The following is a 13,374-nucleotide window of genomic DNA, read 5'->3' as shown; positions in this document are numbered from 1 at the left end:
ATGTTTAACATAGACATCCGGCATCCTGATGGTATAAAAATAACAGAAAATCACAAAAGGCATGATATGAGCCCTTTAAAAAACCACAACCATGTCATTTTCCTCTAAATATTTCTTTCTTTCTTCTTTCTTACTGCAGGGTAAACCTCGTCCTGTCGTGACCTGGTTCAAAGACGGTGTGCTGCTTGAGGACAAAACAGTGGGAATTCGTACCAGCGAAGTAGACACCATCCTCTTCATCCGCTCCACGGAGAGAGCCCACTCCGGAAAGTACACGCTGTCCGTTCAGATTGAGAACATGTCGGACAGCGCTGACATACACATTCAGATTGTAGGTCAGTACCTCCACCGAGACGCCGCGCTCTCCTGTTGAGTTGTTCTCTCGTTTAGATTAGAGCACGGTGCGCGGTTCGTACTTCACAAGTCACACACTTAATAACCTGTTTGGAAGGGGATGATGGCTTGAGCCCAAATCTGTGACATGTCAAGAGGTTTTTTTTTTTTTTTTTTTTTTTTTTCCTAAATTTGATGATAATTCCTAATTTCATACTCTCAGGGATCTGTGACTCAAAGTAGCAAATCATCAAAGCGCTGATTCCTCTCTCTCGCATAATCCTGGCTCCTGCACTGCCACTGCGGCCGCCAACTCATTCCACATCTTACAGCTCGTCTTCCCGGGTCAGAGAGTGCTGGAGTGGATTATTTGGTGGGGCTCTGCTGGGATTATTTGCGTGTAGACTTGGATTATGTTTGGATTTTGAGGGCTACTCTGTCACTTCCTCTGCTGAGAAGGTTGAGCTAATGAGAGGCTGCGGCTCCTCTGATCAGCTCCCCCGCCTCCCTCCACCCCCCTCGCCCCCTCAGCTGATCTGTCACCGCACTGTTTCAGCAGGAGACAGTACAGGAGGGATTAACAGGCAAAAACAGTAGCGCTTCTCACTGTCTGTACTGTACTCCGCAGAGGAGAGCACGCAGAACCTCCTCCACTCCCCCGAGGATGTCAGCGTCCTCGGCTGACATTAGTGCCTTTCAGAGGCTGTAACAAGCTCAGTTTTAAAGCTACAGTGGAGATACTGGTATGATATGAAACTAGACGACCTAAAGCATCCATCGCTACCAACCCTGTTAGCTTGTCTGGTAGGGGGCTAACTAACGCTCCAAATTTAGGCTAAATTTTGGCAAGGGAAAAACTGGCATTTTCAAAGGGATTTCTTGACCTCTCAAATCAATATATCTGTATGAAAATGTCTTCTGTTGATACTCACGAGTCTCCTCTTTACAGACATACCTACTTTATCTTAATCCCATGCAGTTTTAGGCATAAACCATGCAGTTCTTTGCATGCAGTATAAATGTTATTTTCGCCTATTCTAAAAACGGTGTATTTGAATATTTCTGCATACTGGGGTCCCTAAACAGTCTTCGAATTGCATAAATTGGGTCTGACTGGAAGGCTGAGACTCTTGTGGATTCAATGAGTCCAATTGTATTCATGTATAATGATGTTAGTCCCCAAAGTAGCCATTTCATCGTAGTGAGACCATTTTTTTGAAACTTGACCTCACTCTATAAAATGACGTATTGTGACCTCTAGGATGATCACAGCCTCATGAAACTTTACAACCACAAACTAGAGACCGAGGGCATTCAGAGGATGTTTGGCTTTATTACTAGATATATTGACAATAAGGGGGTTTCTGTGCAATTCCCTGAAGAGAGGTGCTCGCCATCCAATTGCTGAAAAAATGCAATTCTCACAGAAATCTCCAAATTTTCTATCGTGTTCCTTAAGGTCTTGGTGTCCTAATGTGGTATTTAGGAGGGATTTTTGACCATTTTTATCAATTATAAAGTGGTTAAATATGGTAAGTTTTACACTAAATCTGTGCAACAAATTCAAAAGTTGCTGCAACAATTTATGAGACATAACTGAGCATGGGAATGGCCATCATATACTTCCATCATAATGTTTTAAGCCCTTATACACTCTCACAAAATTTGAATAGGCACCTAACCAAAACACAATGTTTATTACAGATTTATGAGTAGAAAAGCTTGATACACAGTGCTGAGCTGCATCTCAAATTAATCTTCAGGTTCCCAGCTTTCAGATGATGTATCACCACTTCTATGTAGCATAAACTGTTGACCTGCTATCTCTCCCTAAAGATCCTCTGTTCCCTCCAAAAAATGGGTTTATGGTGGGGGGGGGGGGGGGGGGGGGAGTGGAAGAGGTTAACGACAAATACATTACTATATTGTGCAGTGTTTCTGTACTGCACTGTGTTAAGTCAGGCCACACAAAAGGATTGATGATGAACATACTGTATTCTGCTGTTCTGTAATCCAGGCACTATTTCTCAGTTTGTCACTTCTATGCCAACACAGTTTTTTCTAGTAATGTACGCAGCAACTTCTTCTTTAACTTTTGTCTTTTGCTAATCTGTCAATCTTTTCCAAATCTCTGCTGCGAGTGTTGATTTCTTTCTCTCCACGGGACTTCCCTGCTCCAGATCTGGTTATCAATCTATGTCTACCTCTTACAGCTCGCCTACATGTCTACCCAGGCAGGGAAGAACAGTCAGTTATCAGCTACGCCTGTGCGAGACACTTTTTTTTTCACGACACTTGAGCGATATGTCCTTTTCCTGCTCGTAATTGTCTGATGAGTCTGTCTTGTTCATAGTTTCACACAAAAAAAATCCTCCAACTCCGTCTCGCTCTGTCTCCTCCTCCTCCTCTCACAAACCTGACAGAAAAGCCCGGTCCTCCCATCTCTGTGCATGTCACAGACGTCTGGGGTTTCAACGCTGCGCTGGAGTGGAAGCCGCCCAAAGACGACGGCAACTGCGAGATTATCGGCTACTGTATTCAGAAGGCTGACCTGAAGACCAAGGTACGCGTAGTGGGAGGTGTATATGTGTGTACAGGAGGGGTTCAGGTGATGTAACTCACTGGCAGCCATATTGGATGTCTGAAACTCTTGAGTAGAAATGACTGGTCCAACCTTGTTTGGTCATTTTGGAACAGATTAATTTGATCAATTTTAGGTTGAAATCTGCTTAATAAACTCATTAATATGGTCATGTCATAATCACATCAGCTCTATCTGATTACCAGGGCTGTCATTTTTTGAAAGAGTCAAGTTTAAACATATTTCAACACATAATATGTCAGAATTAGTTCAAACGAAACCCATATAGCTTTATCCTAAACTCCCTGCAGAGTTAACACTACTGTAAAGCCACATCAGCGAACAGCTTTACCTTTATCCACGTCTTTAGTGTCATTTTCCAAAATGCTTTCCTCACATTACTTTTCAGATGGTTTGGTGTCACGAATAGTTGCTTGTTTTCTTCATTTGTATTATCGAAGAAGGCTGTGAAGATTCTCAAACATCCAGGTCGTAGTATATCCAAGAGTCGGACATGTTTTGGATTCTTGAAGACGTTTCACCTTCTCATTCAAAAGGCTTCTTCAGTTCTCAGGAGAACTGAGGAGAACTGATATATATTAGCGAAGCAGACAATAAAATCATAGTTTACTAATATTGCAACAGGGCAGATTGACATTTTAGGGACGCCCCCCACTGGAGAAAGAGGTCTGCTGTGCTTATAGACTGTGGATTTATAATTCCAGAAGATTAAATTATTTTCCTACATTTGAGTGGCAGTTAAAATTTGTGAAAGTGCTTAACTGGATTTGTGTGAAGCTATCTCTCTTGCTAATAATGTCAAAAACATGTGGTTAAACCTGCAATCTGTAAAGCAATGACACATTATCAGGGATAATGTTGGTTTTGCAACCTTGCGGTCGATGGCGTGCAGTTAAAAAGTCATTCAGTCGCCCTTGAATTGATAAAGACAGCTCTGGCATTGTCAACTGGACAATTTCTTTGTATTTCATGACAAAGATTGCAGAAAGCTGAATAAGACTTGTTTAGGAGCATTACATATTTGATGTTTTCCAAGATCTATGGTTGTCCGGTCGACCCTTGATGGTTCTAGCAGTGACAGCTCAGAGATTCTTCACATAACTTCAAAACCTCGCTTCACCGTCACGTCCGTCATGATGTATGAATCGACAGGAAGACGGACTAGAAGAAGACAGGCGTTGGGGATCGGAGATTCGTCATCTTCAGCTATAAGCCTCTTTGAACCTCTGCTTCTCCTCTCTCTCTCTCTCTCTCTCTCTCTCTCTCCCTGTCTATCTTTCTATCCGTCTCGCTCTCTCACATCAGGAGTGGTTCACGGTCTACGAGCACAACCGCAGGCCCAGCTGCACCGTGTCTGACCTGGTCATGGGGAACGAGTATTCTTTCCGTGTGTTCAGCGAAAACATCTGCGGCCACAGCGATGAAGCTGGCATCAGCAAGAACACAGCCGTCATTTCCAAAACAGGTAATGAAATCCCCGCAGAGCGCCGTGCACTGTAACGGGACGGCATCGCTTTTTTATGCCAAAACACATCATCTAATGCATACTGAGCCGTAGGCCACATCGTATTCAGTTAAAACATCGACTGAGCGTTATGGTACATGATAGGTGACAAGAGGAAGGTATCAGGGAGGTTGATTAACATTAGAACTACTTACAATGGATTTTTGGTCGAGATTATTTACTGAAGTAAATATGTAAATTAAGAAAATTAATTCTCACTGATTATGCTGGACAGAAATATTCTCTGACAGAGTGTTAAATAATGTTTAATACTGGCTGTGGATTTTTGAAAGCAACTAGGCTGGGAAATTAACACCTGCCACCAGCCAAATGCTGCTACTGTTTTTGTGTTGTTGCCTTCGCTTACTCTACCAGAAACATTTGGCAGCCAACCAGCCAATCTCTTTTGTGTTTCCAACAGCGGTCTGGCCTATAAAATGGTGAGGATTGTGGGATCACAGTACAGTACACATTGACCTCTGGATGAAACAAATAATCAGCTTCCTCACTCGATAATTCAGATCTGCGAATTTAAACAATTAGATAGTTTAACAGGATGTGGTTTGGATATTAAAGGATAGAGTCACAATCTGTCAAGTCAGGAGCCCAAATGAACATTGATACATGTTTTTTTCTTGCTGTAATCATTCCTCCTGTTCATACTGACCATAAGAAGATCCCTTTATAATGTGCTTACAATGTAAGTGATGGAGGACAAAATCCACAGTCCTCCTTCTGTGCAAACATGTATTTAAAGACTGTAACTGTGGAAGATATCAACTCCTCCATCACTTACATTGAAAATGCATTATGAGGGGATCTTCTAATGGTCAGTATGAACAGGAGGAATGATTACAGCAAGAAAAAAACATGTTTCAATGTTCATTCGCGCTCCTGACTGTTGTTTTTTTAACGTATCCTTTAAAAGTTATTACAGTAGGTTATTAATTAAGCATTTCAGCAGACTAAGTTTTATACAAACTACTAAAAAGTAGCAAACTAGCCACATAATTCGGATTAGATGGGTTAAATTAAGACATGTTCAACAAAATTAAAAGACACAACTCTTCTTTAGTACTTCATGCTTAATTCAACGGTTTTTGCCTTCATCACAGTGGTGTCCGAGGCTGTTTCCTTATATAAGTATACAAACAACGTTATCGTCATCCTTTACTTATAATATACTATTTACAAAATACAATTACTCTTAGAGGATAGAAAATGTACATGAGAGAAATATCAATGACTGTAACACCACACATATAATATTAAAACCTTTTTATTTTCAGAATATTGTCTTGCAAATACAATCGTTCATGTTAACCTATCAAAGAGTAAAAATATTGAATATCTATTTTTCCGTACAAAGGCTTCCGTCATCATATCGCTCATACAAGAGAATCAGAAACTCAGAGACCACCAAGATGAAGACAAGATAACATCTGGTGAATAAAGTTTGGTGCACTGGAGAAGAGTTGTATGACATATTTTAATTTTTTTAGGGGCTGTTTGCACCTCACTGTATGTGTGTTCTCAAAGTAGAAAAAAAATAATCGAGACATTCAACACTCTCTCCACCTGCCCAGGTTTGGACTATAACCCCACACCCTTCAAAGAGAGGGACAAGACCAGTTCCCCCAAATTCACAGCGCCCCTGGTGGACAGAAGTGTGGTTGCAGGTTACACCACAGCCATCAGCTGTGCCGTCCGCGGTTTCCCCAAGGTATCTACATCTTTACCGTAGAGCTGTGTGTCAATGAAACCGTCTCTGCGCTCAGTTTATTCATTTTATATCAGATTTATTTCTTCTGCAAATGTGATTATGATTTCACTCCTGATTGTTGGATTGGAGAGGAACAAGATATTCATCTTTTCTGCAAATATAGGAATGTTATAAAGGATATCTTAACATTGAAAGATAGGAAACTACTGGAAAAAAAGACCCCAACAACTGGCAAATGATAGCTTATCATGTAAGCATGGAGTAAAATAAGAGTAAAACAAAGTAAGGGTAGAAAAAAAGATGCACAAAACTGTCACTTAGCGTAGAAACCTGTGGGATAAAGACAATCTGTATCCTGCAAACGACTAAATATAAACACTACAGTGCTACATTACCACCCATCCTGCATACTCTTTACCTGCGGTGGCCCCTGGTAGCTGTGCTGTAAGGGCACGCTGTAGATTTCATGCTTTGTGTTTTAAGTGTGAGCGTCAAACACTGTGAGTGTAGAACAGTCGCTGGATTTTTATGCCTCTGCAGCAGTGAGTGTATTTTTATGTCTGAAGCTAGAGAACAAGAGGTGGAGCAGAAAGATCTTTGAACACACTTTTTTTTTTTTTTTTTTATCCCTCCGAATCGGCAAAGATTTGTCAAGCCGAAATGTTGACCTAATTTCACCTCTCCCTCTTCCCGCCTCCCTCTGCTCTCCCACCCTCCCCGACATCCCTCGCTCTGTTTATACACTCCCTCCTCCTCCTCCTCCTCCTCCTCCTCCTCTACCCCGCCACCTCCTCTTCAAACACATTGTTCCTCAGCCAAAGATCATTTGGATGAAGAACAACATGATCATCAGTGAAGACCCCAAGTTTTTGATGCAGAACAACCAGGGGGTGTTGACTCTGAACATCCGTAAGCCGGGCCTGTTCGACGGAGGCAGATACTCCTGTAAGGCTGTCAACGACCTCGGGGAAGACCAGGTGGAGTGCAAGCTGGAGGTTCGAGGTACGCTGCCTTAAATTCAGTCACTAGTAGCTTCAAAGTGGAGAGCGGGAGCGTGGCAGACCTCTCTCTCTCTCTCTCTGTGTGTGTGACAGTCATCAGTAAAGCTTCGCATGACAAATCTCCCTCTCCTCATCCCTTTGACTGATCTCTTGTTGTGAAACTTAAGTTGAAATTTTATAGCCGCTTGTGCTGAATATTAATCACCTTATTGTATTTGTAAAGTTTTCAGGATGACTCCCAGTGCTGTTTCTTTTAAAAACATCTACTACACATCTACTGGCCCTCTCATGCTGATTTTAAATTTCTCTTTTTCTCCCCCCCTCTAGTTGTACAAGAGAAAGGAGAGGAGGCGAAGAAATAAGCGACAGCACGGACCCGAAGAGGATAAAGTTGAACAGGAATAGTAATGGATTATGTATAACGGGATAGTCATGAATAAATATGATTAGAATAGATCACTGGTGAGGCTCTAAAGCCAGTCCCCCTCCCCCTCCCCACACCCCCCTTTACTCTATGCTTGCCTTTCACCACCGCTATGACGAATGCCACATCAGTAATATGCCATAAATTCTTACAGCAAGCTGCCACCTTGTCACATCCTAACTGAGAGAAGCCACAGTAGTAGTGTAGTAGCACTGCCCCGCTGTGACCACACGCAGATGGATCCTTCTTATCTGTGAAGTGGACCTGTCACTGAGCACACTTATAAAACAGCCTTTCATCCATTACGGCTCCCTGTGTTGTCTGTTTTGTGTCCAGGACGTTTTTATAGGTTGGGATGAATTTATGATTGTGATGCAGCTGTAGCAGCAAACCCACCGCAGTGTGACCGACCGGCTGCACACAACCCCCCCCCCACCCCCCCCCACCCCTCCACCACCCCCCCCCCCACCTCCCTCCTCCCCGCTTGCTTCCTCACTGCGGTGTTAAGTGTGTGATGTGTGAGCCGGGGCCCGTCGGCCCTGTGACGGTTGAATGGAGGGATCACTATTCAGTCAGGCATGGCCGACATCATGGAGCCACCAGGATTAAAGGGGGTTCTTATACACAGATATGGACCTGCTGCGTCCTTCATATACACACACACACACACACACACACACACACACACACACACACACACAGAGGGCACACATGTTGAGTCACAGACATACTCTCCCCGTCTTTACCAGCTCTCATGCTACATACCTCATGGCATGACCTGTAGTTGTTGGCCTTTACAGATACATGGCTTACGCTCATGCACATGCAAACACAAAAACACACACACACTTGGAATCAGGGTCTCATTAGCATCACACACTAGAGACTAATTAATGCACCCATCAACACTGCCCTAATTAGCTCTCCCACGTCATTACTGAGCAAACGAATTACCGCTAATTTACACACCCGCAAAACAAACACAGCACCGTCTCTGCTGGGAGAGTCCGCCGCAGCTCGCCTCACACACCAAATTAAAGCCTCGCCGATGTGCTGCAACCCAGACCGGCGTCCCATGTGACCCCGCCCTCCCTCATACACACACACACACACACACACACACACACACACACTGAGCCGGACCATCTGACTGAAGAAGATTTGAAAAAAAGATCAAGTTAGAAACAAAAAGCAGAAGTTCTGACTGTTTGTTTTTTGGAGTTGCCTGCCGCAGAGTAAATACATCACGCTCCTCCCTTGGGGATGTCGGGGTACTTTACTTTCCAGGTCTGTCCCACCACTGTCTGCATCAGGGTCCTGGTCTTGTGTCTCTCCAGCAGAGGGGGTAAGAGCACAGTGACAAAGACCACGACTGACCATCAATAAGGTCTGTGTTGTAATCATGAGTGGCAGGTTCTTAAGAACTATTACATACCATTGCATAACCGATTGAAGCCCCCAAACCTGAAGGCTTCCATAACGTCCCAACCTAATCCTGACTCTCAGCACTCTCGGCCCCTAAAACATTCAGAACTTCTGAGCACTTGCATTTCCTCCTTTACATTGCAGCATGTTGTTAAAGATGAGTTGAAATAGGGTGAGGGCATAAATGCCCAGATAAAGCTGGGAAAATCCTCCAGATACCTGAAAGTAGGCCACGATTGGTTGCACAGTAGACCTGCAGTGCAGCACAAAGCTTAAATTTTGAACCCTGTCGAGCAGTAAATGACTGTGTGTGTGTGTGTGTGTGGATTATGTGAGGTGTTGATATAATCTTATTGTCAGTTAACCTGAGACACAGCGTGGTGTGTTACTCCGCTGATTGACACATGAAAGCAACGCTGAAGATACGCCGCATGCTACTTTGCATGGAAGTTTTGGGAAAAACAGATTCTTCAGAAAAAAAACAGCGTGTAACCTCGATTCTCCACCTGAGCTTCTCCCCTCTGTTCCCTCTCTCAAAAGTGATGTTCAGTTGCTAAGCAATCAAACTAATTGTATCTACTGGCATCATCCGCCAGCCTTAAGAAACTTTCAAAACATGAGGAGGTGCAGGTTTATAATGCTACTGTCAGCATTAGTGTGTGTGTGTGTGTGTGTGTGTGTGTGCGCGCCGCTCCCTTTCACACACATAACGGCACAGTTTCAGAAAGCTTTAAGTAGCAAGCGAGAGAGAAAAAATAAGAAAATAATAGAGCATTTTGTTTTCCCCTTATTCCCTGTGACACACCTTAAGGCTCTTTAAGTTTGTGATGTCTGAATGAATAATGAGGAAAGCATGGCAGCCCAGGAGTAAACCACCGGCTTCTTCACTCACACACACACACACACACACACACACACACGCACTGTATCTGCTCGGCTGTCTTTCCAATATTAGAACAGGCCCGCTTCAAACGAAGACGAGACAAAAAGAGAGTGACAAGACGAGTCTTACCACCAGGCGAAAGGGAGGAAGAATCGGCGGGGTGCAAGCACTGTTATGTCTGTGAGTGTGCGCATATGTGTGTGTGTGTGTGTGTGTGTGTGTTCAAGAAAAAGAAAGACAAGAGATACCGGAGAGACAGAAACAGACGTCCTGAAACAGTAGGATGGAGGGAACTATAATTATGCAAGTAATTATACATAGAATCACAGAGTCGGAGTGAGAGAGAGAGAGAGAGAGCGAGAGAGAGAGAGGAAGAGCACTGGAGGGAAAGAGCCTCGCAGTGAGTCTCATCCGTGTAATTACAGTATAAGAACTAAATGAAACAGAGGGAGAACACACACACACACACGTATCATACAGGACCGTCCACCTGTCGTCTCTCCGCGCCGCACACGGTGTTTGTCCGTCTATTTCAGGCTGCATCCAGATCAGCACACATGTCATTACAGTACACACACACACACACACACACACAAACACACACACACACACACACAGACTTTTTGTCTTCATCTTCTGCCGCTCTATGTTTTTTTTGTTACCATGGTATGCGCTATTGAATACCAGTATGACTTATACCCTGTGTCATCGTGTTCATTGATTAAAGAGCCCGAACCCTCCCTGAGCTCACGACCCATATAATGAGCACAATGTATGGGGGATTGGAAGAGTGGGGGGGGGGGGGGGGGGGGGGGGGGGGTGAGGTGGTGGGGGGTGGAGGAGGGGTGTTTGGAGGTGTTAAAGGAGAGAGCTGCCCTCACATTTCACAATAATGACAACTTCATGACTGCATGTGGCTGACAGAAATAGACAGCTTTGTCTGCACTGAGGGTGGCTGGGTGTTGTTGAGCTTCTGCCCATTTAAAAAGAAAATCCACCGACATGCGGACATTTAGGCCTGGGGCTTATTTTTTTTTTTACAAGCGTATGGTTAAGGTCAGCAGGTTTATAATCCTGTGTTGGAGTTTTGAGGAACAAAATGATTGTTTTGCAAGTCACACGTTGCAAGTCGAATCATTTTTAAGTACATTTTTTGTCTTTTTATTTTAAATTTACTCGATAACTTAGAGACAAACAGGAGACATTGGGAGAGAGGAAGGGCACTGCAGACTTAAAGGACACAAGGTGCTCTGTAAAATTAGTGTTTATTAGTTTTTCAGAGATTCCACAGATTTTCTTGATGTAGACTTTTAGATATACAACCAAAAAACTGAAGCTGCAGTGCAATTTAACATGAAACAAGATGCAAACTTCAAAAGAAAACATGTTAATGAACCAAATATAGATCATGCACAGTAAATATAAGCATAGATTAGAATTTAAGTTTGTCGGAGAACTGTTTCTCGTCATATCATTCAACTCCCAGCACTTCACATGATCCAGGTCATAGGTGAAGACGGTTACATTGTCCTCCACAACCACATCCTCCAGCTCTTCCTGCTGTATCCCAAGGCGTTCTCAGGCCAGATAGGGTAATCCCTCCTGTGTGTTCTGCGTCTTTACTGGTTTCTCCACCAAGCTGTGTATGTCCACAATACCTCCACAGTGAGGCATTCAGATCAGATGGTGAGCTTCTGGATATCTGAGCTCTTCATCCTGTATCAAGGCTGAGCCGGGACACCACGGGAGGGGAAATCATTTCAGCCACTCGTATTCATGATCGTATTGTTCCAGTCACTACTCAGAGCTCATGGACTGTAGCTGAGGTTTGAAATGTAGCTCAACTAGTGAATCCAAGGCTTTGCCGTCTGGATCAGTTCCCTCTTCATCATGACCGTCCGGTACAATGCTCCGTCTTACCTCACATTAAAGGATACAGCTGAAGATTTTCTATATTTCTCTTATTGTCTACAAATCTCATGTGCAGAGCCAAACCAACAATTAACTGATCTACTTACAGGTATTGTGTGTGTGTATCTAAAGTTTGATATATCTTATTCCTCTATGCCGTTGACCTCTGTTGTTGTCCAAAAACTTTCTAAAACAAATCAATGAGCCACACCGCTGCACTGGGTGACAGTCCCCGGAGAGTAGTTCTGTGTACAGAGCTTTGCTAGCTTGTTATGCTACACATCACATTGACTTTGACTTTGGTGATGGTGTTTAGAAATGGCTCCAAAGCCTAAAAAGTCAAGAGGTTGTGATATGTAGCACAACAAGCTAACAAAGCACTGTAAAGGGATCTGCGTCCCCACACATACTCAATAGCATCTGTCTTACACAGAACTACTCTCCGGAGACTGAAAACGTGATCGCTGTTATCAGTCTTTGGAGCCGTTTCTAAACAAACTAACATACCAAAACTCTTTGTGATGAAGGAACATGTCACTCAGTACAACGGTGTGGCTCACTGATGTGTTTTTAATAGTTTTTGGACAATAACGGAGGTTTACGGCACAGAGGAATAACTGTAAGTAGATCAATCCATTGTTGGTTTGGCTCTGCACAATATATATAAAATCACCAGCCACATCCTTTAAGAAACAACACTTTGAGACACTAGAACTCTTCCACTTAGGACAGAAACTTATTCCAAACTAGAGGGAAGCAGTCCATAGTTTTTCAGAGTATCATGATCTTTAGAGGTGCTGAAACTCATTCGAACAGCTGCAGAGTCGACTATAAAACTCCTCAGCATGTGGGTTATGTGGGCCGTCATCCAGTGAAGCCAGCGAAACTACATCATCAGCGAAAAACAGAGAAGCGATCCTGAAGTTGCCAAAGTGGACACTGCATACACAATTAAACAGACTGGTGAAAAGGCCCAAACACAGCAGAGAATAACACCTACTGGTAAAGTGCCTGACTATTCTCACCAGTTGCTTTGCGATAGAGATTATTATTCCTCACAATAAGCTGCTCTCAAAGCCACGTCTGATACAGTACATTGATTGCTCTCACTGTAACATATCTGCTGAATTTGAAATTTGGTTCAGAATTGATTAATATCACACAAAAAAAAATGTGTGGGAAATATTAGGATCGGGTTCAGGAATTAGAGTTGTAACCCTTATAAAGTTGTTGGTTGCTATGTAGCGATGAGAAGATGGGTTTAAGGAATAAATATAACCGACAGAAGGTTCTCATAAGTAACGTGTGTGGGCGCACACACACACACACGCATGCATATGTGTGTAGGTGTTTAATATGTTGGCACACGCAAATGTGCCTCATATTGTGTATGTAAATCCATCTGCATAGTGTGAAAGGAATAACAGTCTGGAAAATCATGAAAACATACGCAAAACACTGACAAACTGAAGCGATAAAGACAAAGAGTGGTCGAGACAGACAGTCAACACAGCAACACCGTATCTACAGAATAACAAAGAAAGACGGTTAATCTATTTCTTTTTTCT

General features: G+C 43.2%; 1 protein-coding gene across 12 annotated transcripts in view; it reads left to right on the top strand.

Annotated features, from left to right (window-relative positions):
* Positions 1-7,889, top strand: part of mybpc2a (myosin binding protein Ca) — a 57,003-nt gene extending 49,114 nt beyond the window's left edge. For all 12 annotated transcript variants that reach the window (XM_044331048.1, XM_044331047.1, XM_044331045.1 and 9 more), the window contains 6 exons: positions 140-335; positions 2,757-2,896; positions 4,241-4,400; positions 6,026-6,162; positions 6,978-7,164; positions 7,491-7,889. In XM_044331048.1, the coding sequence (XP_044186983.1) occupies positions 140-335; positions 2,757-2,896; positions 4,241-4,400; positions 6,026-6,162; positions 6,978-7,164; positions 7,491-7,525 (855 nt within the window). In that variant the 3' untranslated portion in view covers positions 7,526-7,889. The remainder of the gene's footprint in view (positions 1-139; positions 336-2,756; positions 2,897-4,240; positions 4,401-6,025; positions 6,163-6,977; positions 7,165-7,490) is intronic.
* The last annotated feature ends 5,485 nt before the right edge of the window (positions 7,890-13,374 follow it).

Source organism: Thunnus albacares, chromosome 17 (genome assembly GCF_914725855.1).
Source record: "Thunnus albacares chromosome 17, fThuAlb1.1, whole genome shotgun sequence".
In the NCBI taxonomy this organism is placed as follows: Eukaryota; Metazoa; Chordata; class Actinopteri; order Scombriformes; family Scombridae; genus Thunnus; species Thunnus albacares.
Note: the sequence above shows the minus strand (reverse complement) of the source record. Positions and strands in the feature narration are given on the sequence as shown.